General features: G+C 36.2%; 1 protein-coding gene across 1 annotated transcript; it reads left to right on the top strand.

Moving 5' to 3' along the window:
* The first annotated feature begins 8,228 nt into the window (after positions 1-8,228).
* Positions 8,229-9,008, top strand: LOC142236039 (uncharacterized). The gene is made up of 2 exons (XM_075307287.1): positions 8,229-8,386; positions 8,455-9,008. Exons 1-2 carry the CDS (start codon positions 8,342-8,344, stop codon positions 8,911-8,913), a joined length of 504 nt encoding a protein of 167 aa, XP_075163402.1. The 5' UTR covers positions 8,229-8,341; the 3' UTR covers positions 8,914-9,008.
* Positions 9,009-27,716: the final 18,708 nt, after the last annotated feature.

The raw sequence follows: 27,716 nt of genomic DNA on the forward strand, positions 1-27,716 counted from the left end.
ATAAGATTTATATACCCCTACCAAGTTAAAAGGTCAGTATTATTTTGGTTTACTTGCTTATTTTTTGGGAAACCCGATACTAAAAATTGGTTAACAGTCTCTTTAAAATGTTGGCCACTAAACTATTTTTAAATCAATCGTTCCACAGTACAGAGTAATTAAATAATTAAAGGAACACCAAGTGTATACGGCCGTAAGTTCGGCCAGGCCGAATCTTATGTACCCTCCACCATGGATTGCGTAGAAACTTCTACAAAAGACTGTCATCCACAATCGAAATACTTGGGTTGTGGTATCTTAAAACTTCTTAACATCGTTTTCTAAATTGTGAGTTAGTCCATACGTGGTATATATTAGACAAAAAAGTTATGTATAGTTAAGTCTACAAATAATTACGAATCGATATGGACTTTTTGCACGGTACGTAGAGAGCCAGAATTGAAATATGGGGGTCGCTTATATGGGGGCTATATACAATTATGAACTTGATATGGACCAATTTTTGTGTGATTGGAAATCGCTTTATCTGAGGGATATATATAACTACACGCAAAAAAATAATTCTTTCCTCCCAAACGAAATTTTAGACAAACAAAGTTCGTTTCTCATTTGCTTTTCGATGTAAGGAAGTGTATTCGGGAGAAAAGTATATACTTTTTGTGATAAGCGTTTATTCTTTTCCAGGATGTAAAAACAATTTCATAAGGACAAACTGAAAAAAAAAAAAACATTGTTTTCTTGCTAGTTGCATTTTCTCTTACATCTTTCTCACACCCACGATGTTTTTTAGTTCTTAACACCTTTTCCTGTAATACCAACAATGTAGAAGAAATTATACGATTTTATAAATTTTTAAAATTTTTTTACCTTTCGCCTGGACGGAGAATCGAACCGCGGACCATGCACTGTGTAAGCCAACACACTAACCACTGAGCTATGTACCTGTTATGGTCATCAATAGATAAATATCCATATAAGTTATATTTATATAGCATAGCTTGCGACCAAAGTTTTTTTTTTTGTTTTTTTTTTTTTTTTTTACATATATTCCAGATATGTTCGGAAGATTCCGAAAAAATGTTCAACATTTCATTGTAGTATATTAAATTTTGAACTGTAAAATGTGTCTTTTTAAAGACCTAAAGTCAGAAAAGAACAGTGTTTGATATAAACTAAATGGACTGTGTTGTTGTTTCAAAAATAACTTTTTTTATTGAAAAAATAAAAATTTTGTAACAAACGAATTTTTTTGGTGATAAAAGTTTAAAATTTTCGAAGCAATTCAAAAAACTCAAACAAAAGAAAAACCTTTTCGGTACACGTTTTCCAAACGTTTTTTTCTTTGCGTGTATAGACCGATATGACATGGTTGTTACCGACCATATACTAGCACAATGTACCAAATTTCAACTGACTCGGATGAAATTTGCTCCTCCAAGAGGCTCCAAAACCAAATCTCGGGATCGGTTTATATGGGGCAATATATGATTATGGACTGATATGGACCACTTTTGGCATGGTTGTTAAATATCATATACGATCACCACGTACCAAATTTCAAGCAGATCGGATGAATTTTGATTCTCCTAAAGGCACCGGAGGTTAAATCTGGGGATCGGTTTATATGGGAGCTATATATAATTATGGGCTGATAGGAACCAATTCCTGCATGGTTGTTGGATACCATATACTAACATCACGTACCAAATTTCAACCGAATGGGAAGAATTTTGCTCTTCCAAGGGGCTCTGGAGGTCAAATCTGGGGATCGGTTTATATGAGGGCTATATATAATTATGGACCGATGTGGACCAATGTTTGCGTGGTTATTAGAGACCATATACTAACACTATGTACCAAATTTCAGCTGGATCGGATGAAATTTGCTTCTCTTAGAGGCCTTGCAAGCCAAATCTGGGGATCGGTTTATATGGGGACTATATATAATTATGGACCGATGTGGACTAATTTTTGCATAGTTGTTAGAGACCATATACTAACACCATGTACCAAATTTCAGCCGGATCGGATGAAATTTGCTTCCCTTAGAGGCCTCGCAAGCCAAATCGGGGGATCGGTTTATATGGGGACTATATATAATTATGGACCGATGTGGACCAATTTTTGCATGGTTGTTAGAGACCATATACTAACACCATGTACCAAATTTCAGCCGGATCTGATGAAATTTGCTTTCCTTAGAGGCCTCGCAAGCCAAATCGGGGGATCGGTTTATATGGGAGCTATATATAATTATGAGCCGAGATAGACCAATTTTTACATGGTTATTAGAGACCATATACTAACACCATGTACCAAATTTCAGCCGGATCGGATGAAATTTGCTTCTCTTAGAGGCCTCGCAAACCAAATTTGGGGGTCCGTTTATATGGGGGCTATACGTAAAAGTGGACCGATATGGCCCATTTGCAATACCATCCGACCTACATCAATAACAACTACTTGTGCCAAGTTTCAAGTCGATAGCTTGTTTCGTTCGGAAGTTAGCGTGATTTCAACAGACGGACGGACGGACATGCTCAGATCGACTCAGAATTTCACTACGACCCAGTATATATATTTTATGGGGTCTTAGAGCAATATTTCGATGTGTTACAAACGGAATGACAAAGTTAATATACCCCCCATCCTATGGTGGAGGGTATAACAAACCGTTTTAATATTATGAAAAATTTCATACATTAAAATTAAACTTTCTTTAAGCAAAAGTACTTTATTATAAAAATTTATGATGAAAGTTCTTAATACAATGTTTTTGTGAATAAAAATTATGACCACGTGGAACAGAGAGTAGTTCATTTGAACTCGCTGTCTGGACATTTTGACTTATCCTTTTTTATTCATCGTAGGTAATTTTTCACATATCTTGCTGGAAAAAAATGGAAGCAATAATGAAAATTGTTAAATTGTTAAAAGAGGTTTTTATACATGTGACTTTTTTCAAAAATTACAACTAAAATGTTGGAAGTTTTTATTAAATCTATTGTAGTACCTGTCAAATAAAATATTTCTGGAAGTCAAATCTTAGAATTGCAAAAAAACAACAGATGAGAAATTTTTAAAATTGAAAAGTTGCCCGTGGGCAACTTTGGGCAATTGTGGTAGTAAAATTACATATTTTTGAACATAAGGCCTGGATAAAAAAGGTTTGAAAAACAATGATTTTGAAAAAATTTTGAACTTCAATTGGGATGTCCCAGTGACGAGAAATGCGGCGATGATGTGGAAAACATATCTGCAGTGCAATGGGGAATTCGGAAGGAATCGTAAAAAGGGAGGAAGCCACTTCTTGGCAACATACTAGTGGATTAGCACGAATATTGACGCTTTATAATACTTTGGTTTTTTACACCGCCAGTTAAATGTACATGGTTTAAAAACAAAAAAAAAACAAAACATTTTCGTGAGTCACGCGAAGCCGTGAATGAAATTTAAAGGAAATCTCGTGAATATACGTGATCGGGATTAAAGAATAAAGAAAAATGTGTGGCGCGTGAGTAAAAATCAAATTGTGTTCGTGATTGTGAGTGAGTAAACTTTCTCCGAAATCACGCTCCCGATAAAAATTTACTTTCACGATCCAACCCACCCTCACGATCCAACTCACGCTCAAGATAAAATTCACGTTAACGATAAAATTCATGTTCACGATAAAATTCACACTCACGGTAAAACAGACACAAAAAGTAAAAATCACGAACAAATGCACGTTGACGATTAAATTCAAGCTCACCGATTTTAATCACCCTTACTTATTTAATCACGCTTAAGATTTCAATAGCGTGAGGCACGAGAAATTTCGTTAATTACCAGAATTTTATTGAGCCACGAAAATTGTTGTGTTCCGAAAATATTCGTGACTCACGAGATTTGTCGTGAATTACGAAAATTGTCGTGAATCGTGCGAAAGCGTGAGATATAAACGTTGTTCATGTGTGATCGTGCGCGAGTATGACTTTTCATTTCGTGAATTCATTTCGTGACCGTGAATTCCTACCCACATGGCGTGCGTGAGTACAAATATTTCTTCGTGAATGTGTTTGAGCGTGATTGAAATTCCACTCACGCGCGCATCTAAGTATATATTTACTGTAAAACTTAACAAAAATCCAATAAAACGTAATACGTCTATCATTACAAAACAAACTATTTTGTAGTCACAATTGCCCAAAGTTGCCCACAGACAACATTCTCGATACCTATAAAAATTCGGGGTCGAAAGGGTTAAAAGAAAACTTACCAATTCTCTATTTTTTAAATTTCTTCGAATCCATCTGGAATTGCTCTCAAATTAAATATTGCTTTTACAACAAAGAAAAACTTTAAACTGGTTTCCAAAAAAAAATAATTAATAATATACATAAACAAGTAAGGAAAGTCTAAAGTCGGGCGGGGCCGACTATATTATACCCTGCACCACTTTGTAGATCTACATTTTCGATACCATATCACATCCGTCAAATGTGTTGGGTGCTATATATAAAGGTTTGTCCCAAATACATACATTTAAATATCACTCGATCTGGAAGAATTTGATAGACTTCTACAAAATCTATAGACTCAAAATTTAAGTCGGCTAATGTACTAGGGTGGAACACAATGTTAGTAAAATATATAGGAAACGTTTAAATCTGAAGCAATTTTAAGGAAACTTAGAAAAAGTTTATTTATGATTTATCGCTCGATATATATGTATTAGAAGTATTAGAGTCATTTCTACAACTTTTTGACTAAGCAGTGGCGATTTTACAAGGAAAATGTTGGTATTTTGACCATTTTTGTCGAAATCAGAAAAACATATATGGGAGCTATATCTAAATCTGAACCGATTTCAACCAAATTTGGCACGCATAGCAACAATGCTACTTCTACTCCCTGTGCAAAATTTTAACTAAATCGGAGTTAAAAATTGGCATCTGTGGTCATATGAGTGTAAATCGGGCGAAAGCTATATATGGGAGATATATCTAAATCTGAACCGATTTCAACCAAATTTAGCACGCATAGCTACAATGCTAATTCTGCTCCATGTGCAAAATTTCATCTAAATCGGACAAAAAAAATTGGCCTCTGTGGTCATATGAGTGTAAATCGGCCGAAAGCTATATATTGGAGCTATATCTAAATCTGAACCGATTTCAACCAAATTTGGCACGCATAGCTACAATGCTAATTCTACTCCCTGTGCAAAATTTCAACCAAATTGGGGTAAAACTCTGGCTTCTGCGACCGTATTAGTCCATATCGGACGAAAGATATATATGGGAGCTATATCTAAATCTGAACCGATTTCAATAAAACTTGGCACACTTGAATATAATCCTAATTGTTCTTCTTGTGCAAAATTTTAAGTAAATTAGGTTAAAACTCTGGCTTCTGGGGCCATATAAGTCCATATCGGGCGAAATATATATATGGGAGCTATATCTAAATCTGAACCGATTTCTTCCAAAATCAATAGCGATCTATTCTGAGCCAAAACACATACTTGTGCCAAATTTGAATTCGATTGGACTAAAACTGCGACCTAGACTTTGATTACAAAAATGTGTTCACGGACAGACGGACATCGCTATATCGACTCAGGAGCACACCCTTAGCATTTTTGCCAAAGACACCATGTGTCTATCTCGTCTCCTTCTGGGTGTTGCAAACATATGCACTAACTTATAATACCCTGTTCCACAGTGTGGAGCAGGGTATAAAAATACATTTTAAAAAGAATACTTACCAATTTATGACTAAACTATACGCTGAGATATAACAAAAGTTTTCCAAATTCATCTGGAATTGAATATTATTTTTTTACATTGAATAATAAAAATTTCAATACACTTTCAATTTCAACATATTTTCCTAAATATTCTTAATAACTTTTTTCTAAACTACCGATAAAATATTAATAACTTTAATTTAAAAGGTTTAATAAACAAACGCCAATATACAGTCTGTCAAGAAAGTGTTTTGACAATAGGATAAAACTTATGTTTTGTTCCAAAATTAAATATAATTTAATTTTAAAAAATATTTTATTATGTATTTTGCAAAGTATACATATTTTATTTTTCTCAAAACGAATTAACAACTCGATTTTTACTTCAATTATTTCTGGAATTTGAAATATTTGGCAATGTCAAAAGACTTTCTTGACATAGTGTATGTCTCAAAACTCGAAAATATTCCATGCCTTTATATTCCCTTGTTGCATACCAGCTAAAAAGATGCAACAGCCCACGTCAACGCCAACTATACAGCTGAAGCATGCCAAACAAAACCAAGCAAAACCAAAACATTCATACGACAACAAAAACACATGTGCCTTTATTGATAACAACACCTCATCCAGCCAAATAAACCATCCACGAATAACAAACACACACAAACCACTAAATGAACAAAAATAAAAACAACCCCACGCTCATGTATACACAACATACCCAGCCCTCACTATCATTTCTCATTAATGCATTACTCTCACTCAAACAAAACTCAAGTAACATCATCTTTACATTAATCACATTCCACTATGCCGATAAAGATCTCAGTACTATGCATTAGTTCATCGCATCTGCTGACAATTTACTCTTAGAATAATTTTCGTAAAGGCACACCAGTTTATGAACGATGAAACGTTTAACTTAAAATTTGCAAAAAAATCATGAAATGTTATCAACCATTTTTGACGAAAATGTCTATAAATTTAATTACATGTGAATTAAAAATATTTCATTGCACAGAAAAAAATTTCACGAAAATTTTTCCAATTAAAATTTTAATTGAGCTTTAAAAAATATTCTATTAAAATTGATTCAACAAATTTTTTAATTGAAACAAAAATCAATCACAAAAATTAATAGTATCAATTAATTTTTTAATTGGATCAATTAATTTTTTAATTGACCTTCAATTAATTTTTAATTGATACTATCATTTCTGTGATTGAAGACATTTTAATTAAAAAATTAATTGGATCAATTAATTTCGTGATTGAATCAGAAAAAATTTTTTTTGTGTGTGGGTAATTTTCTACCAACAATTATTAACTATAGGAATTGTCAGTAAGAAATTGCTATCCACTTTCAAGTTAATCTTTCGTAAAAAAATATTTTCTCATACAAAAAAATCTTATAGTAAATTGCACTTATTATTTAGAAAGTACTTTACATTTCACAAGTAGTTTTATACCATGACAAACGAATTTTTAACTACCAGTTAAGACATTTTTTAAGGAAATTTCCATCGTATTTTGTAGGCCATGACAAGCCATGTTGAACTAAACGATTGCTACTTAGAATTTGTAAAATTTCCTTTCGAGTAGTTAATTTTCGTTGAAGATACGAAAAATGAACTAAAATTCAGGAAAATTCTTGTAATACATTATTGTAAAAATCTTCTTAAATGTACGAGACACTTTAGCTACTTAGGCTATCAGCTAACATAAATAAAAATATAAAAATTATTTATTTGACAAAATATAACAGATTTTTTTAATTTACATTCAAAACATTGAATTCGGATCACACCTAAAGAAGTGATGCAAATTCAGTGCAACGGCTGTTGAAATGGACAACTTCCGTCCTATGACAAGCCCATGTTAAATTCATCGCTTCTGCGTCAATGCGGATCCAAAAAGAACATTATCATTATTTTTTTGACGACGCTTTTTTGCTGGGTCAAAAAAATTTTTAAAATTTGATAATTACAATATAAAAATGTAATAAAAAATATTTATAAAAATGAAAACTGAAATTGGTGAAAAAAATTGTTTTTTAGTTTTCTTCTTTATTTTTTCATTCAAATGACCTTCCAAGCACAACATTTAAAGCACTGCCAAGGATCCGAAAACGAAGTAATTCTGTCCTATGACAAGATGATCCAAGTTGGCACAACATCCGGATGATACGATGGGGATCCAAACTACTTTTTTTGAAGGATCCCGAGATGCTCTTAAGAAGAAATGTTTGTGGGACAACTTCCAATTTTTTGCTGGGTTATTATACCCTGTACCACAGTAGTGGTGAAGGGTATACTAACAACGACCTATCAACCAAAAAACATTGCTCATCATACCAAATAACTTGGTACCGTAAAATCATAAATTGGTGCGAGCTTTCACTTTGCCATCACTAGTGCCGATTGTTTATTCCATTGATTGTTCGTTCATTGATAACGTTTCTAGAGCAATCGTAATGTGATGCCACTTCTTTCTCCGCCGGCCGATCTGCTGCTATGAATTTCAATCACATTCTTCTCAGTAATCAGTTTGTTTTATTTAGTAGCAGAGTAAGGCGTAAATAAGTTCTCTTTAGCAGCTAGGAACATGGAATGGCATCCATTGATTGCATTCCTCACTATAGTTAACCAGGTAAATTTGTTACCACAGATTGGATTAACTAACTTCCTTGTTAATGTCGAAATTTTCAACTCTTAAAGGTATACTGTGCTGGATTATATGACCGGATCAAGCGTAATACCACTGAAGATTTTGTGGAAATGCTATCTACATATCCAATAAAATTGGCTGCTGGTAGTGGTGCCATAGTAAAATCTCTTCTGAATGAATTTCCAAAAACGGATGCTTTCAACAATTACAGATTAGAGTTGGAGACATATTTGGAAGCCTTCAAGGAATACAGAAACAAGGAAGGTCCTTGCCTAGAGAAATCAAAGAAACTTCTGGGAGAATTGAATAGCACAATCGGAAAGTATTACAAGGAAGATGCTCCGCAGGAGGCTAAGGCAATTGTTGATCTCTTCCATCGATCAGATGTGTACAAGGAATTGATTGATTACGAGGAAAAACTCAAAGCTTTTGGAATCCGTGACTGGAGTTCCAGTGAAATGGAAGATATAGATACCAAAATGTCATCGAAAATGACTGTTGTATGTTAAGTCGCTCCATGCTCCAGGTTCTTGAAATTTAGTCGTAGAAAACATACTCCATGTTTTTTAGTGGACTCTTTTTAAATAAAAATATGTTTCGTGAAGTTTAACATTTGTTCACTAGCTTAGGCCAGTGGCCGTGGCTATTTTCGGGATTGTACACGTACAAAAAAAAAAACAAACACATACCGCAAAACCTTCGCACTAGACCAAATCTTAAATGTCCTCCCTCGATGATCATAGACGAACAGTAGTCCTGAAGACAACTGCTTGTAATGACAAAAAAAGTTGGAAGTTCTTCCACAAACATTTTACTCTAAGATAATCCCGGGATCCTCCATCAATTTTTTCCACTTACAATGACGTCAATTTGGACCAATCTCGCACCGAAAAAAAAGTAAACCGTTTTATATAAAGTAGTTACCTCTCACGAAAATTGAACTAACACACATTTTAAGATTAATAAGCAGAAAAATTTAATGCCCTATTGTAATTTTTAACTGCAGTTCACGAAATTCCATCCTTTCATAGAAGAAAACAGGAAAATACTTCTCAAATCGTTAGTCCATAGGTCCATATTAGACATAAAAAGACAAAATAAATACGTATTTGGACCACTTTTTGCATGGGTGTTAGAGGCCATATATCAGAGCTTCCCAACCCAATTTGCTTCGCGCCCCCCCCCCCCCCCAAAATGTATCAATTTCGTTGCGCCCTCCAACCTTAAAAAATTTTGTTTACCCAAACAAACAGAAATAAATATTAACAAAAGCTGAAAATATGATTAACAATAATTAATTAATTAAAAATAAAAATTAATATTAAAATAAAAGAGTTTATCAATTAGTGGAAAATTTGGCAATTGTTCCTTTCATTAGCTAGATTTTTAATATTTGGTACTATTACTGATAAAGTACGCCTTAAACCAGTTTCAACATGAAGGCAAGAGAGATATTTTGACTTTATGTCTAAAAGTGAAGAAAATGGTTTCAAAATGTTTAAAATGTGTGAATACAAAAGTGGGTACTGGTTCTGATATTTTAGCAAGAAATTTTGCCGTTGCAAATAAAGTGAACGACTAATAATGGAAAACCTACAACAAATTATAGAATTGCATGTAACTTCTATTCTATTCGCGCCCCCATTTCTATTCTATTCGCGCCCCATTTCTATTCTATTCGCGCCCCCCATTTCTATTCTATTCGCGCCCCCCATTTGGGAAGCTCTGCCATATATCCACACCACGTACCAAATTTCTGCCAGATGGAATGAATTTTGCTTCTCCCAGAGGATCCGCAAGCAAAAAATGGGGGTCGGTTTATACACCGTTAAAAAATCGCTTCTGTAACATATGCCCCAAACATATTTTGCTTCAAGCATATATATTTTCAGCATTGGTCCAAACAAATTATTGTGTGTATTGTTAAAACATACTATGATTCGCCTCAGGCATACACTGATTGAAAAAATTTTTAATGAAATTTTTTTGTGTATATATATTTTTAAGGCGCAAATTGGTTACTTCCATTATTTTACTTGCAGCATACTCTCTAGGTCTCTCTTTCTAAACACATATATGTTTATAGGCTATTTCTATATTAATATATGTTTGCATCCAAGCTTATTATATTTACAAATATAACAGGTTGGCTGATAAGTCCCCGGTCTAGCATCCTTTTGAGGTCTGAGAACAAGAAAAAGTCGTTGGGGCCAGATCTGGAGAATACGGTGGATGGGGAAGCAATTCGAAGCCCAATTCATGAATTTTTACCATCGTTCTCAATGACTTGTGGCACGGTGCGTTGTCTTGGTGGAACAACACTTTTTTCTTCTTCATATGGGGCCGTTTTGCCGCGATTTCGACCTTCAAACGCTCCAATAACGCCATATAATAGTCACTGTTGATGGTTTTTCCTTCTCAAGATAATCATAGAAATTATTCCATGCGCATCCAAAAAAAACAAAGGCCATTACTTTGCCAGCGGACTTTTGAGCCTTTCCACGCTTCGGAGACGGTTCACCGGTCGCTGTCCACTCAGCCGACTGTCGATTGGACTCAGGAGTGTAGTGATGGAGCCATGTTTCATCCATTGTCACATATCGACGGAAAAACTCGGGAGTATTACGAGTTAACAGCTGCAAACACCGTTCAGAATCATCAACACGTTGTTGTTTTTGGTCAAATGTGAGCTCGCGCGCCACCCATTTTGCACAGAGCTTCCGCATATACAAATATTGATGAATGATATGACCAACGCGTTCCTTTGATATCTTTAAGGCCTCTGCTATTTCGATCAACTTCATTTTACGGTCATTCAAAATCATTTTGTGGATTTTTTTGATGTTTTCGTCGGTAACCACCTCTTTCGGGCGTCCACTGCGTTCACCGTCCTCCGTGCTCATTTCACCACGCTTGAATTTTGCATACCAATCAATTATTGTTGATTTCCCTGGGGCAGAGTCCGGAAACTCATTATCAAGCCAAGTTTTTACTTCCACCGTATTTTTTCCCTTCAGAAAACAGTATTTTATGAAAACACGAAATTCCTTTTTTCCCATTTTTTTTCACAATAACAAAAGTTGCTTTACAAAAGACGCTCTATCTCACAAACTAATTGACTTACAGACGTCAAATTTTGACACGAATCATTTGAAGGTTGGTACTACATAAAACTAATATGCATTTAATACTAGCGACGCCATCTATGTGTCAGACCGGGGACTTATCAGCCAACCTGTTAATATGTTCAAACATATTGTGACGACGGGATTTCTCTCCTTTGGCTGAGGTACGCTAATGGGGCCAGGTAACGTCACAGAAAGATTCGATTTTGTGGACAGCGAAGAGCGAGAAGGCAGATATTAGGATTTAGTAGAAGCAATAACGTTTATTAGCTTATGGACATGTACAAATCAGTAAAAAAATTAAAACTATTGATGTCAGCCGGTCGTCGGGATTGGACCGTTCGACACGGTCAAAAGCTTAAGGAGACCCAGCGGTCCTCAAACTTGTTGGTTGGCAGATATTTCGGCCCTGTCTTGCTGTCGCGATGTGGGTCATATGGCTTCGTGTCCTGAGCGACTAATGTTTTTGGGGAAAGGCAATGTTAGGCACAGGATCACAACTGGAGAGATAACTCTCCTCCAGTATAAGAACGTGTAGGTTAAGGGATTCGGCAGGAACCTCGCAACTAGTGTAAGTACGGGGAAAAAAGGAAAAGAAGACTTACGACTAGAGAGACAGCTCTCCTCCAGTGTAAGAAGGGAAAAAATGGGATGGAAAGGATGGTAGCAAAGACTAACGGCTAGAAGGGGGAAAAACGGCACGGAAGACTTACGACTAGACCTCTCCTCCAGTGTAAGAAGAGGAAAAAGGGGAGGGAAAGGGTGGTAGCAAAGACTAACGGCTAGGAGGGGAAAAGGCAAGGAGGACTTACGACTAGAGAGACAGCTCTCCTCCAGTGTAAGTGGGGAGGAAAATGGAGGGAAAGGATTGTAGCAAATACTAACGGATAGGAGGGGAAAAGGCATGGAAGACTTACGACTAGAGAGACAACTCTCATCCAGTGTAAGAAGGGGGAAATAAAGGGAAAGGAGGGCTTACGACTAGAGAGACAGCTCCCCTCCAGTGTAGGTGGGGGGGGGGGGGGGGAGGATGGTAGCAAAGACTAATGGCTAGGGAGACAATTCTCCCCTAGCTAACTACTATGAGGGTTGGGGAGGTGTAGTGGGACTAGAGAGACAGCTTTCCTCTAGCAAACTACTATGTACGGTCTCTAATAAAGGGTGATTCTTTTGAGGTTAGGATTTTCATGCATTAGTATTTGACAGATCACGTGGGATTTCAGACATGGTGTCAAAGAGAAAGATGCTCAGTATGCTTTGACATTTCATCATGAATAGACTTACTAACGAGCAACGCTTGCAAATCATTGAATTTTATTACCAAAGTCAGTGGCAGAAAATCCGCTTTTTTATCGACAAATTTTGTTCAGCGATGAGGCTCATTTCTGGTTGAATGGCTACGTAAATAAGCAAAATTGCCGCATTTGGAGTGAAGAGCAACCAGAAGCCGTTCAAGAACTGCCCATGCATCCCGAAAAATGCACTGTTTGGTGTGGTTTGTACGCTGGTGGAATCATTGGACCGTATTTTTTCAAAGATGCTGTTGGACGCAACGTTACGGTGAATGGCGATCGCTATCGTTCGATGCTAACAAACTTTTTGTTGCCAAAAATGGAAGAACTGAACTTGGTTGACATGTGGTTTCAACAAGATGGCGCTACATGCCACACAGCTCGCGATTCTATGGCCATTTTGAGGGAAAACTTCGGAGAACAATTCATCTCAAGAAATGGACCGGTAAGTTGGCCACCAAGATCATGCGATTTGACGCCTTTAGACTATTTTTTGTGGGGCTACGTCAAGTCTAAAGTCTACAGAAATAAGCCAGCAACTATTCCAGCTTTGGAAGACAACATTTCCGAAGAAATTCGGGCTATTCCTGCCGAAATGCTCGAAAAAGTTGCCCAAAATTGGACTTTCCGAATGGACCACCTAAGACGCAGCCGCGGTCAACATTTAAATGAAATTATCTTCAAAAAGTAAATGTCATGGACCAATCTAACGTTTCAAATAAAGAACCGATGAGATTTTGCAAATTTTATGCTTTTTTTTTTTTAAAAAAAGTTATCAAGCTCTTAACAAATCACCCTTTAATTACTAGTATTTTTAAAGTACACAATTATAAAGTTCTCTTAATTACCTTTCCAAAGATATATTATATTTAGGCCGGTGCTTAGCAAAATGGGCCAAAACTTGTACTAAACATTACTAACTCGGTTAAAAATATGCATTTCTGCAAATGTACGTTTATATGGGGGGCTATATCTAAATCTAAATCCAACTTGGCACACTTGATGATACTATCAAATATACTCCTTGTGCAAAATTTGAAGCAAATCAGAGAAAAATCTGGCTTCGTAGCAAGTAAATCGGAGTAAAACTGTGGTCTCGGGGTGAAAATTTAGTTTCCGGTATTCATGTAAGTGTAAATCGGACAATAGATATATATGGGAGCTATCTAAATCTGAACTGATTCCCACCAAGTTTTTCACACTTGACTGCTAACAAAACTCCTCGTACAAATCTAAGTAAAACTCACAGACACGCTAATTTTTGTAGAGCTTAACAAGTTCTATCCAGCAAAGAAACAATCATCGAAATCGGTTCACAATTGCGGAGTTTACTGCTAAAACAAAATTTCATACCCCCGAGGTGACCAACTTTCAACGCCTACAGGTCAGCCCGTGGACCCTCTAGGGACTCACAAATTTGCAACTTATTATTTTGAGGACCGAACTGTGACCTTGCCTCTTTTCCTTCTACAGCGATAGCTTGCGCAACTGTAGAGACGATGTTGCAGCTAACCGTTTAGCCAACATGTCTAAAGGCAATAGATGCAGCATAACATAAAGGGAATCTGTTCCTGTTTTACTAAAGGCGCCTGAGATACACAAGCACCAAACCACAACACCATTAACCATTGTCGTTTACAGCCAATGCACAATTTTCGGTTTTAGTCTCCACTTTTTCCCTACTGCCTTTTTGCACAAGTACAAGGGTACCATGGCTTTTCTCGCCCTTTCGCCAATATTAAGCTCAAAATTCAGCGCCCTGTCCAATATTGCCCCAAGATAGTTTGTCAACCAAAATTGTACATATTTGGTTCAATAAAAATCATTACAAATATAAAAATCCCATATGTCATTTAGGACCCATTTCACACAATTGGTTGCGATAATTCCTAAGTTATGCTATGTTATGTTTCCACTGACTCGTTTTCCTCATTCGCTTTTCCAAAACATTTCACCGTTCACACCGAGTTGAGATGTTTTAGTTTGATGGTTGATGGTCTCTAATATGCATTTAATACTAGCGACGCCATCTATGTGTCAGACCGGGGACTTATCAGCCAACCTGTTAATATGTTCAAACATATTGTGACGACGGGATTTCTCTCCTTTGGCTGAGGTACGCTAATGGGGCCAGGTAACGTCACAGAAAGATTCGATTTTGTGGACAGCGAAGAGCGAGAAGGCAGATATTAGGATTTAGTAGAAGCAATAACGTTTATTAGCTTATGGACATGTACAAATCAGTAAAAAAATTAAAACTATTGATGTCAGCCGGTCGTCGGGATTGGACCGTTCGACACGGTCAAAAGCTTAAGGAGACCCAGCGGTCCTCAAACTTGTTGGTTGGCAGATATTTCGGCCCTGTCTTGCTGTCGCGATGTGGGTCATATGGCTTCGTGTCCTGAGCGACTAATGTTTTTGGGGAAAGGCAGTGTTAGGCACAGGATCACAACTGGAGAGATAACTCTCCTCCAGTATAAGAACGTGTAGGTTAAGGGATTCGGCAGGAACCTCGCAACTAGTGTAAGTACGGGGAAAAAAGGAAAAGAAGACTTACGACTAGAGAGACAGCTCTCCTCCAGTGTAAGAAGGGAAAAAATGGGATGGAAAGGATGGTAGCAAAGACTAACGGCTAGAAGGGGGAAAAACGGCACGGAAGACTTACGACTAGACCTCTCCTCCAGTGTAAGAAGAGGAAAAAGGGGAGGGAAAGGGTGGTAGCAAAGACTAACGGCTAGGAGGGGAAAAGGCAAGGAGGACTTAAGACTAGAGTGACAGCTCTCCTCCAGTGTAAGTGGGGAGGAAAATGGAGGGAAAGGATTGTAGCAAATACTAACGGATAGGAGGGGAAAAGGCATGGAAGACTTACGACTAGAGAGACAACTCTCATCCAGTGTAAGAAGGGGGAAATAAAGGGAAAGGAGGGCTTACGACTAGAGAGACAGCTCCCCTCCAGTGTTGGTGGGGGGGGGGGGGGGGGGGGGAGGATGGTAGCAAAGACTAATGGCTAGGGAGACAATTCTCCCCTAGCTAACTACTATGAGGGTTGGGGAGGTGTAGTGGGACTAGAGAGACAGCTTTCCTCTAGCAAACTACTATGTACGGTCTCTAATAAAGGGTGATTCTTTTGAGGTTAGGATTTTCATGCATTAGTATTTGACAGATCACGTGGGATTTCAGACATGGTGTCAAAGAGAAAGATGCTCAGTATGCTTTGACATTTCATCATGAATAGACTTACTAACGAGCAACGCTTGCAAATCATTGAATTTTATTACCAAAGTCAGTGGCAGAAAATCCGCTTTTTTATCGACAAATTTTGTTCAGCGATGAGGCTCATTTCTGGTTGAATGGCTACGTAAATAAGCAAAATTGCCGCATTTGGAGTGAAGAGCAACCAGAAGCCGTTCAAGAACTGCCCATGCATCCCGAAAAATGCACTGTTTGGTGTGGTTTGTACGCTGGTGGAATCATTGGACCGTATTTTTTCAAAGATGCTGTTGGACGCAACGTTACGGTGAATGGCGATCGCTATCGTTCGATGCTAACAAACTTTTTGTTGCCAAAAATGGAAGAACTGAACTTGGTTGACATGTGGTTTCAACAAGATGGCGCTACATGCCACACAGCTCGCGATTCTATGGCCATTTTGAGGGAAAACTTCGGAGAACAATTCATCTCAAGAAATGGACCGGTAAGTTGGCCACCAAGATCATGCGATTTGACGCCTTTAGACTATTTTTTGTGGGGCTACGTCAAGTCTAAAGTCTACAGAAATAAGCCAGCAACTATTCCAGCTTTGGAAGACAACATTTCCGAAGAAATTCGGGCTATTCCTGCCGAAATGCTCGAAAAAGTTGCCCAAAATTGGACTTTCCGAATGGACCACCTAAGACGCAGCCGCGGTCAACATTTAAATGAAATTATCTTCAAAAAGTAAATGTCATGGACCAATCTAACGTTTCAAATAAAGAACCGATGAGATTTTGCAAATTTTATGCTTTTTTTTTTTAAAAAAAAGTTATCAAGCTCTTAACAAATCACCCTTTAATTACTAGTATTTTTAAAGTACACAATTATAAAGTTCTCTTAATTACCTTTCCAAAGATATATTATATTTAGGCCGGTGCTTAGCAAAATGGGCCAAAACTTGTACTAAACATTACTAACTCGGTTAAAAATATGCATTTCTGCAAATGTACGTTTATATGGGGGGCTATATCTAAATCTAAATCCAACTTGGCACACTTGATGATACTATCAAATATACTCCTTGTGCAAAATTTGAAGCAAATCAGAGAAAAATCTGGCTTCGTAGCAAGTAAATCGGAGTAAAACTGTGGTCTCGGGGTGAAAATTTAGTTTCCGGTATTCATGTAAGTGTAAATCGGACAATAGATATATATGGGAGCTATCTAAATCTGAACTGATTCCCACCAAGTTTTTCACACTTGACTGCTAACAAAACTCCTCGTACAAATCTAAGTAAAACTCACAGACACGCTAATTTTTGTAGAGCTTAACAAGTTCTATCCAGCAAAGAAACAATCATCGAAATCGGTTCACAATTGCGGAGTTTACTGCTAAAACAAAATTTCATACCCCCGAGGTGACCAACTTTCAACGCCTACAGGTCAGCCCGTGGACCCTCTAGGGACTCACAAATTTGCAACTTATTATTTTGAGGACCGAACTGTGACCTTGCCTCTTTTCCTTCTACAGCGATAGCTTGCGCAACTGTAGAGACGATGTTGCAGCTAACCGTTTAGCCAACATGTCTAAAGGCAATAGATGCAGCATAACATAAAGGGAATCTGTTCCTGTTTTACTAAAGGCGCCTGAGATACACAAGCACCAAACCACAACACCATTAACCATTGTCGTTTACAGCCAATGCACAATTTTCGGTTTTAGTCTCCACTTTTTCCCTACTGCCTTTTTGCACAAGTACAAGGGTACCATGGCTTTTCTCGCCCTTTCGCCAATATTAAGCTCAAAATTCAGCGCCCTGTCCAATATTGCCCCAAGATAGTTTGTCAACCAAAATTGTACATATTTGGTTCAATAAAAATCATTACAAATATAAAAATCCCATATGTCATTTAGGACCCATTTCACACAATTGGTTGCGATAATTCCTAAGTTATGCTATGTTATGTTTCCACTGACTCGTTTTCCTCATTCGCTTTTCCAAAACATTTCACCGTTCACACCGAGTTGAGATGTTTTAGTTTGATGGTTGATGGTCTCGAAATTCCCATTTACTCTAAATTCACATATATGCAACGTACGCAACGTGTTAGACCGGGGACTTATCAGCCAACCTGTTATTCCAAATTAGGTGGGTTCACATTCTAAAATTGACGTGTTTTGTAGGAAAACTTGTGTTTTGAACTTGTTTTTTAGTATGGCGAAAACGACTCGTTTTGAAGTGCTTATAAAGGGAAAACATTTCAAACCCCAAAACATGCTTGGTGAGAACACCATATTAGGTCATTCGCACATTGATTTTTCCTCACCAGACAACAATTTGGATTTGTCTATTTTGTGTGTGTGTGTGTGTTTTTACAAATAGCGCCTAAAGTTCGGAACTTGAAACAATACAGATCAGTCAATTCAACATGAAGGCTGTCATTATTATTACGCTATCCATTAGTTTGATGTTTCAGGTACGTATCAGAAGATGGAGTATTTTCATCGCTTTTGTGATGTATTTCTAACATTAATTTTATTTAGGAATCCCTGGCTAAGGGATGGGGACGTTAGGTTAGGTTAGGTTGTAGAGGATGACATCATTTTTATACCCTCCACCATAGGATGGGGGGTATATTAACTTTGTCATTCCGTTTGTAACACATCGAAATATTGCTCTAAGACCCCATAAAGCATATATATTCTGGGTCGTGGTGAAATTCTGAGTCGATCTGAGCATGTCCGTCCGTCCGTCCGTCTGTTGAAATCACGCTAACTTCCGAACGAAACAAGCTATCGACTTGAAACTTGGCACAAGTAGTTGCTATTGATGTAGGTCGGATGGTATTGCAAATGGGCCATATCGGTCCACTTTTACGTATAGCCCCCATATAAACGGACCCCCAAATTTGGCTTGCGAGGCCTCTAAGAGAAGCAAATTTCATCCGATCTGGCTGAAATTTGGTACATGGTGTTAGTATATGGTCTCTAACAACCATGCAAAAATTGGTTCACATTGGTCCATAATTATATATAGCCCCCATATAAACGGACCCCCAAAATTTGGCTTGCGAGGCCTCTAAGAGAAGCAAATTTCATCCGATCTGGCTGAAATTTGGTACATGGTGTTAGTATATGGTCTCTAACAACCATGCAAAAATTGGTTCACATCGGTCCATAATTATATATAGCCCCCATATAAACCGATCCCCCGATTTGGCTTGCGAGGCCTCAAAGAGAAACAAATTTCATCCGATGCGGCTGAAATTTGGTACATGATGTTAGTATATGGTCTCTAACAACCATGCAAAAATTGGTCCACATCGGTCCATAATTATATATAGCCCCCATATAAACCGATCCCCCGATTTGGCTTGCGAGGCCTCTAAGAGAAGCAAATTTCATCCGATGCGGCTGAAATTTGGTACATGGTGTTAGTATATGGTCTCTAACAACCATGCAAAAATTGGTTCACATCGGTCCATAATTATATATAGCCCCCATATAAACCGATCCCCCGATTTGGCTTGCGAGGCCTCTAAGAGAAGCAAATTTCATCCGATCCGGCTGACATTTGGTACATGGTGTTAGTATGTGGTCTCTAACAACCATGCAAAAATTGGTCCACATCGGTCCGTAATTATATATAGCCCCCATATAAACCGATCACCAGATTTGACCTCCGGAGCCTCTTGGAAGACCAAAATTCATCTGATTCAGTTGAAATTTGGTACGTGGTGTTAATATATGGTCTCAAACTTCCATGCAAAAATTGGTCGACTTCGGTCCATAATTATATATAGCCCCCATATAAACCGATCCCCAGATTTGACCTCCGGAGCCCCTTGGAAGAGCAAAATTCATCCGATTCGGTTGAAATTTGGTACGTGATGTTAGTATATGGTATCCAACAACCATGCAGGAATTGGGTCATATCAGTCCATAATTATATATAGCACCCATATAAACCGATCCCCAGATTTGACCTCCGGTTCATTTTGGAGAAGCAAAAGTCATCCGATCTGGTTGAAATTTTGTACGTGGTGGTAGTATATGATATTTAACAACCATGTCAAAAGTGGTCCATATCAGTCCATAATCATATATAGCCCCCCATATAAAGCGATCCCGAGATTTGGTTTTGGAGCCTCTTGGAGGAGCAAATTTTATCCGAGTCAGTTGAAATTTGATACATTGTGCTAGTATATGACCGTTAACAACCATGCCTATCTAGGTCCATATCGGTCTATAGTTATATATAGCCTTCAGATAAATCGATCCCCAATCACACAAAAATTGGTCCATATCAATAATTGTATATAGCCCCCATATAAGCGACCCCCATATTTCAATTCTGGCTCCCTACGTACCGTGCAAAAGTCCATATCGATTCGTAATTATTTGTAGACTTACCTACACATACTTTTTTTGTCTAATGTATACCACGTATGGACTAACTCAAAATTTAGAAAACGATTTAAGATACCACAACCCAAGTAATTCGATTGTGGATGACAGTCTTTCGTAGAAGTTTCTACGCAATCCATGGTGGAGGGTACATAAGATTCGGCCTGGCCGAACTTACGGCCGTTTATACTTGTTTGTGTTGAAATTGATGCCCACTTAGACCAGTATAGGTCAATTGTGATTCCTCGATGTAATCTTTCCATCTTCTTCTTCCGATGCGGTCCGGTTTATAAGCGTGAAGCACAGGATTTACAAAATAAATCGGGTTACTGCGGTGCTTGAGAAGGTTCCAAAGACTGATGATTACGTTCAATACAGAGAACAACTAGAGGGATATCTAGGCGACTTTAACACACATAACACCAGTTCGTATTCCTTGGTTTACACATTCAACCAACTAATACACCAATACCAGAAAGAAGATGCATCTTTAGAAGCGAAACATGTTTTTTCTTGTCCATGGACATGTACTTGTTTGTAAATAAATCTCTTTGAAATTACACTTAAATATAAAAAAATCTTCAATAAACATTGAAATCCCAAGACAGTAAGTAAAGGTTCAAGATACAGATTTGAGAAAGCGAGCAGAGCTGTGGGGTCGGAGTCTGAAGATTTTGCTGGAGTCGGAGTCGAAAAAATTTTCTTCGACTCCGACTCCGGCCCAACCAAAATTTTAAAACACTATATTTTTGTAACTAAATATTTATTAAAGAAATTTGAATTCGATGAGATCTTCAAGCGATCAATGACTGTAACTGCGGTGAAACTTCCAACAATGAAGAATATTCACTGTTTTCTAAACGGTTATACTAGGTTGTCCCAAAAGCCCTACCATTTTGGCCAGTTTGAGATTTTCATTCCATTTGCCAGAATTTGGTATATATTTTGATATAGCTGATGATACATAAAGATATTCTTGAGCGCATAGAAGCCTCCACATTCATTCGATTTGACATAAATGTCGATCGTAGGCTTACTTTGGGGCCATAAAAAAAAATAAGTATGTTTTTATAGATATCGGCTGTTTATACCCTCTGCCACAATATAGGTGTATAAATATCCCTTAAATTGTAAATGCGTCGAATTTTGTTTTAATGATTTAGCTTGCACCAAGAAGTGAAAGTTATTACTTCTTTAAAAAGGGAGAAATTACTTACAATCGACTTTAACGAAATGGACCAACACGAAAATTAAAAAAGTATTGAATATAGAGGAAATTTTCTCAAAGTTTTATTTCCATAGAAAATTTTGTCAAAATTTTAGTTCTATAGAAATCTAAAAATGTTAAATTTTATTCCTATAGAAAATTTTAGCAACGTTTTATTTCTATAGAAAAATTTTGCAAAATTTTATTTCTTAGAAAGGTTTGTCAAAATTTTATTTCTATAGAAAATTTTGTCAAAATGTTTCTCTAGAGAAAATTCTGTCAAATTTTATTTCTATAGAAAATTTTGTCAAAAAAATTATATATATATATATAGAAAAATTATATATGTATATAGAAAATGTCAAAATTTTATTCTAAAGAAAATTTGAGTACCTCTTAGTTAGAGAGGAATATTTTAAAAATTCTACCAATCTACCATTTTTGGTAGAATTCTACCAACTGTGGCAACCATGCTTCTGAGTCGATCTAGCAATGTCCGTTCTGTGAACACATTTTTGATTAAAATTAAACCCTATTGAGTTTAGAAGAAATCGGGTGAGATTTAGTTAGAGCTCCCATACATATATTTCGTCCGATTTCGCCCCAAAGACCAAAGTTTTACTCCGATTGTGTACAGGGAGCAGAATTAACATTCTTCTTACTGTTGGAATATAAATAAAAGTTCTTACTAGTCAGTGCATAAATTGTTGACATGTACAGAATTCTTGCTGAGTAGTATTTAATTATTAATTATATTTCAACAGTAAGAAATGCATTGATGAAAAATACCATATGGGTCATCAAATAAACCCAACATAATATAAGGGTTAAAGGTATTAAAGGCGCTAAAAACCCCTTAAATTAAAAGCAAATAAAAAATATTAGAGACACTTGTTGCAAGGCTTGTCTGAAATTTAGTTTATTTAGTTTATATTAAAGTATATACTTCCCACCAAAGGAGAATTTTGTTTGTCTGAAATTTCGTTCGAAGGAAAGTATTTTTTCTTTGAGTGGACACAAACAGCCGAATCCACGTTTCGCCAAAAACAGTCGATATTTCGTAATCGTGAATTTCAGCTAACCAACTTATGAAACTTGATTTTTGATATATTGTTTAAAATTAACCAATTCGAGAAGTTCAAACTTTTATCAACGCAAAATGTTACAAAATTTTTATTTTTGTCGTAAATAAAAATATTTGCATTCTAAAATGACAATCGATTTCATTTATATCAAGCATTGCTGTTCTGAAGAAAGAAAGTCTTTACGTCGCAAATATCACACATCGGTATGTTTCGTATTAAAAATGTTATATAGTGCGATGCAATGGAACAAGGATAACACTCAAAGAAAAAAACGTTTGGAAAATCAAAAAGAGTTTTTTGAATTTTTGTCGAAAATTTCAAAAATTTTATCACCAAAAGCATTGTTTTGTTACAAAATTTTTATTTTTAATAAAAAAATACTTTTTTCCCCAAAATCACAGTCCATTTCGTTTATATCAAACACTGTTCTTTTCCGACTTGAAGTCATTAATAAGTCACAGTTTGTTTTCAACTTAGTTTGATAATAAAAATTTAATATACTACTTTCAAAATCTTGCGAAAATTGTTGGAAAACATATAAAATTGAATTATTACCTTTTCCAAAAGTTTTATTTTTAATAACGTGGCCAAAGCGTATGTTTCCGCTTGAAAGTGTACGAAAACTACACGATTTCCGTGTTTAAGGTGGGTATTAAGTTCGACTTTAGCCGTTTTTCACGATTACTTTTCTTTAATACTCCATTTTAAGGAATACAAACTTTGTGAAAATTACCTTTAGGCCTTTCCACATCAAGTTATAATAAAATTTGCAACAAATACGTATAATTTCATGCATTTTTCTTACTAATTTAATTTTCACTTTAGCCGCTAAAATCGTCATTTTTTCACGATTTCTTTTCTTTAATAATCCATTTTAAGGAATACTAACTTTGTGAAAATTTGCTTTGGGATATTCCCCATCAAGTTATAATGAAATCTGCAACAAATATGTATTATTTTATGTTTTTTTTTTACTGATTTAGTTTTCACTTTAGTGAAATTTAGCGGCTAAACTCGAACTTAATACTCACCTTTATACACAAAAAAATTGTTCACCAAAAATATTTCCATCAAAGTTTTCATTGAATTTTCAATAATATCACTAGTTTACACTGAAAATGTTCACTTGATGAGGTTAGACTTATGTATTATGATCTGCCGAATTCGAAAAAAATTGTTTAAATTTTTTTATGGAACAGTTTTTGAGATATCCCGTTAGTTTTAGTTTTTCGCTCTTTTTATACCCTGCGCCACACTGTGGAACAGGGTATTATAAGTTAGTGCATATGTTTGTAACACCCAGAAGGAGACATGGTGTCTTTGGCAATAATGCTCAGGGTGGGTCCCTGAGTCGATATAACCATGTCCGTCTGTCCGTCCGTCCGTTCGTCTGTCTGTGAACATATTTTTGTGATCAAAGTCTAGGTCGCAATTTAAGTCCAATCGCCTTCAAATTTGGCACATGTTCCTAATTTGGGTCAGAATAGAACCCTATTGATTTTGAAAGAAATCGGTTCAGATTTAGATATAGCTCCCATATATATCTTTTGCCGCATATGCACTATTATGGACCCAGCAGCCAGAGTATTATAACGAATTGTTTGAAATTTTGTACAAACATAACACTTAGTCGTATAGTCAAGTGTGCAAAATTTGATTGAAATCGGTTCAGATTTAGATATAGCTCCCATATATATCTTTCGCCCGATATGGACTTATATGGCCCCAGAAGCCAGATTTTTGGCCGAATTTGGTTGAAATTTTGCACTAGGAGTACAATTAGTAGTATAGTCAAGTGTGCAAAATTTTATTGAAATCGGTTCAGATTTAGATATAGCTCCCATATATATCTTTCGCCCGATATGGACTAATATGGTCCTAAAAGCCAGAGTTTTGGCCCAATTAGGTTGAAATTTTGCACAGGGAGTAGATTTAACATTGTAGCTATGCGTGCCAAATTTGGTTGAAATCGATTCAGATTTAGATATAGCTCCCATATATATCTTTCTCCCGCTATGCACTTATATGGACCCAGAAGCCAGAGTTTTATCCCGATTAGCTTGAAATTTTGCAGGAAAGTCTAAAGTCGGGCGGGGTCGAAAATTTAGATCACCACTTTGTAGATCTAAATTTTCGATACCATATCACATCCGTCAAATTTGATAGACTTCTACAAAATCTATAGACTCAAAATTTAAGTCGGCTAATGCACTAGAGTGGAACACAATGTTAGTAAAAAAATATGGGAAACATTTAAATCTGAAGCAATTTTAAGGAAACTTCGCAAAAGTTTATGTATGATTTATCGCTCGATATATACGTATTAGAAGTTTAGGAAAATCAGAGTCATTTTTACCACTTTTCGACTAAGCAGTGGCGATTTAACAAGGAAAATGTTGGTATTTTAACATTTCTGTCGAAATTAGAAAAACATATATATGGGAGCTATATCTAAATCTGAACCGATTTCACTTAAATTTGGCACACATGACTATATTACTAATTGTACTCCTAGTGCAAAATTTCAACCTAATTGGGCCAAAACTCTGGCTTCTGGGGCCATATAAGTCCATATCGGGCGAAAAATATATATGGAAGCTATATCTAAATCTGAACCGATTTCAATCAAATTTGGCACACATGACTATACTATCAATTGTACTCCTTGTGCAAAATTTCAAGCTAATCAGGATAAAACTCTGGCTTCTGGGTCCATATAAGTGCATATCGGGCGAAAGATATATATGGGAGCTATATCTAAATCTGAATCGATTTCAACCAAATTTGACACGCATAGCTACAATGCTAAATCTACTCCTTGTGCAAAATTTCAACCAAATTGGCTCTGGCTCTGGCTTTTTGGGACCATATTAGTCCATATCGGGCGAAAGATATATATGAGAGCTATATCTAAATCTGAACCGATTTCAATTAAATTTTGCACACTTGACTATACTACTAATTGTACTCCTAGTGCAAAATTTCAACCAAATTCGGCCAAAAATCTGGCTTCTGGGGCCATATAAGTCCATATCGGGCGAAAGATATATATGGGAGCTATATCTAAATCTGAACCGATTTCAATCAAATTTTGCACACTTGACTATAGGACCAAGTGTTATGTTTGTACAAAATGTCAAGCAAATCGGTATAAAACTCTGGCTGCTGGGTCCATATTAGTGCATATCGGGCGAAAGATATATATGGGAGCTATATCTAAATCTGAACCGATTTCTTCCAAAATCAATAGGGTTCTATTCTGACCCAAATTAGGAACATGTGCCAAATTTGAAGGCGATTGGACTTAAATTGCGACCTAGACTTTGATCACAAAAATGTGTTCACAGACAGACGGACGGACTCACTCTGAGCATTATTGCCAAAGACACTATGTGTCTATCTCGTCTCCTTCTGTGTGTTACAAACATATGCACTAACTTATAATACCCAGTTCCACAGTGTGGCGCAGGGTATAACAACGTCGGGATTCTCTTCATGGTCGTATAGATGATACTCTAACGTACTTTTTCATTTACCATCCAAACTCACCTTTCAACTTTCAACTTTCTTTCCCTATCAACTTAACCGTAGCTCCTCTATTTACTATTGATTTGGCAATAAGCAATTCTACCCTCGATATTATGATTAACGTTCTTGATTACACAATTCCATCTGATCATCGACCGATTGTATGTACCATAAAACTCGCCAATGTTAAAACAGTTTATACTACCCATTTAAATTATAAACTCGCAAACTGGTCGCTCTACAAAACGTACATTGATAGCAAAATTATTTTACCAAATAACCCATTTCTCTTGAAAGAAACCATTGATTTTGAAATTTCAAAGTTTACTCAAATTTTAATTGAGGCAAGAGATGCGTCCACTCCTAAAGTAAATCAATCTGCAAATTTCCACTTACCCGTTGATATTGTTAAATGCATTAAAGTAAGAAGGTCATATAAGAGGAAGAGTCAACGTGCGACTAATGTAGCGGAAGCTAATTTGTATGGCAAATGTGCGAAACTTTTGAGTAAGATTATACACTCAAAAAAAAGTGAACTCACTATTTCACTAAAGCCAATTTAACTATATTTTAGTTCATGAAATTATTATATGTGGAGAAAGTTTCATTTACTCTAATAATTTTTTGTGTGCGTTAGTTAAATGAACTAAAAGACGGGAAAAAATTATACACAAATGAAGTAAAAAGTTTTACTAAATTCGTACTTCTCACAAAATAGTTCAATATTTCTTTAAATTTGTAAATTTTACTACAACAGCGTCCATCATGAACTTCGTATGTCACTAAAGACATTCTTGCAATTTTGAACTCCAATTTTTCCCTTCAAACTACAAAATTTTCTTTAAAAAGTGAAAAAATTATTTATGTCTAAAAAATTTTCTTGAATTTGTCGAAAAATATTTACTTATTTTTGTGATAACAGCGTGATGCCAGCGCTTGTAATACTGTTTAGTTAAAAATTTCTAAAACTATTCAAAATTTTCTAAAATTAATCAAAACTTTTCTTCCTGGTGGGTTCACTGTTTTTTCAGTGTAGATGCAAAAATTCGAATAAAACGCAAAAATGATTGGTCTAGCTTGCTATCAAATTTAAATCCTGGATATAAGGCATTCTGGAGGTTGTGTAGAAGCTTGCGTGGCAAGGGAAAAATGCGATTCATACGCTCGTACTAAACGCCGATAAAATAATTTCCGACCAGGAGAAGGCTGAATTGCTTACGGATACTTTTGTAAGTGCAAATTCCTTAACATCAAGTTATAGGCATTCTATAGAATCTAAGGTGAACTCGCATGTTAATAAATTGATGGAGGAAGAGATTGATCTTGATTCAATTGATCAAATTTCCCTCAGTGAAATTGTGTGTATGGTTTCTGGACTAAAATCATCTAAGTCTCCTGGTTTCGATGGAATATCGAACTTGTTAATAAAGCAGCTGCCGGAAAAGGCCCTTAAACTTTTGGTACTGATTTTCAACA

This window comes from Haematobia irritans, chromosome 4, assembly GCF_050003625.1.
Source record: "Haematobia irritans isolate KBUSLIRL chromosome 4, ASM5000362v1, whole genome shotgun sequence".
Taxonomy (NCBI): Eukaryota; Metazoa; Arthropoda; class Insecta; order Diptera; family Muscidae; genus Haematobia; species Haematobia irritans.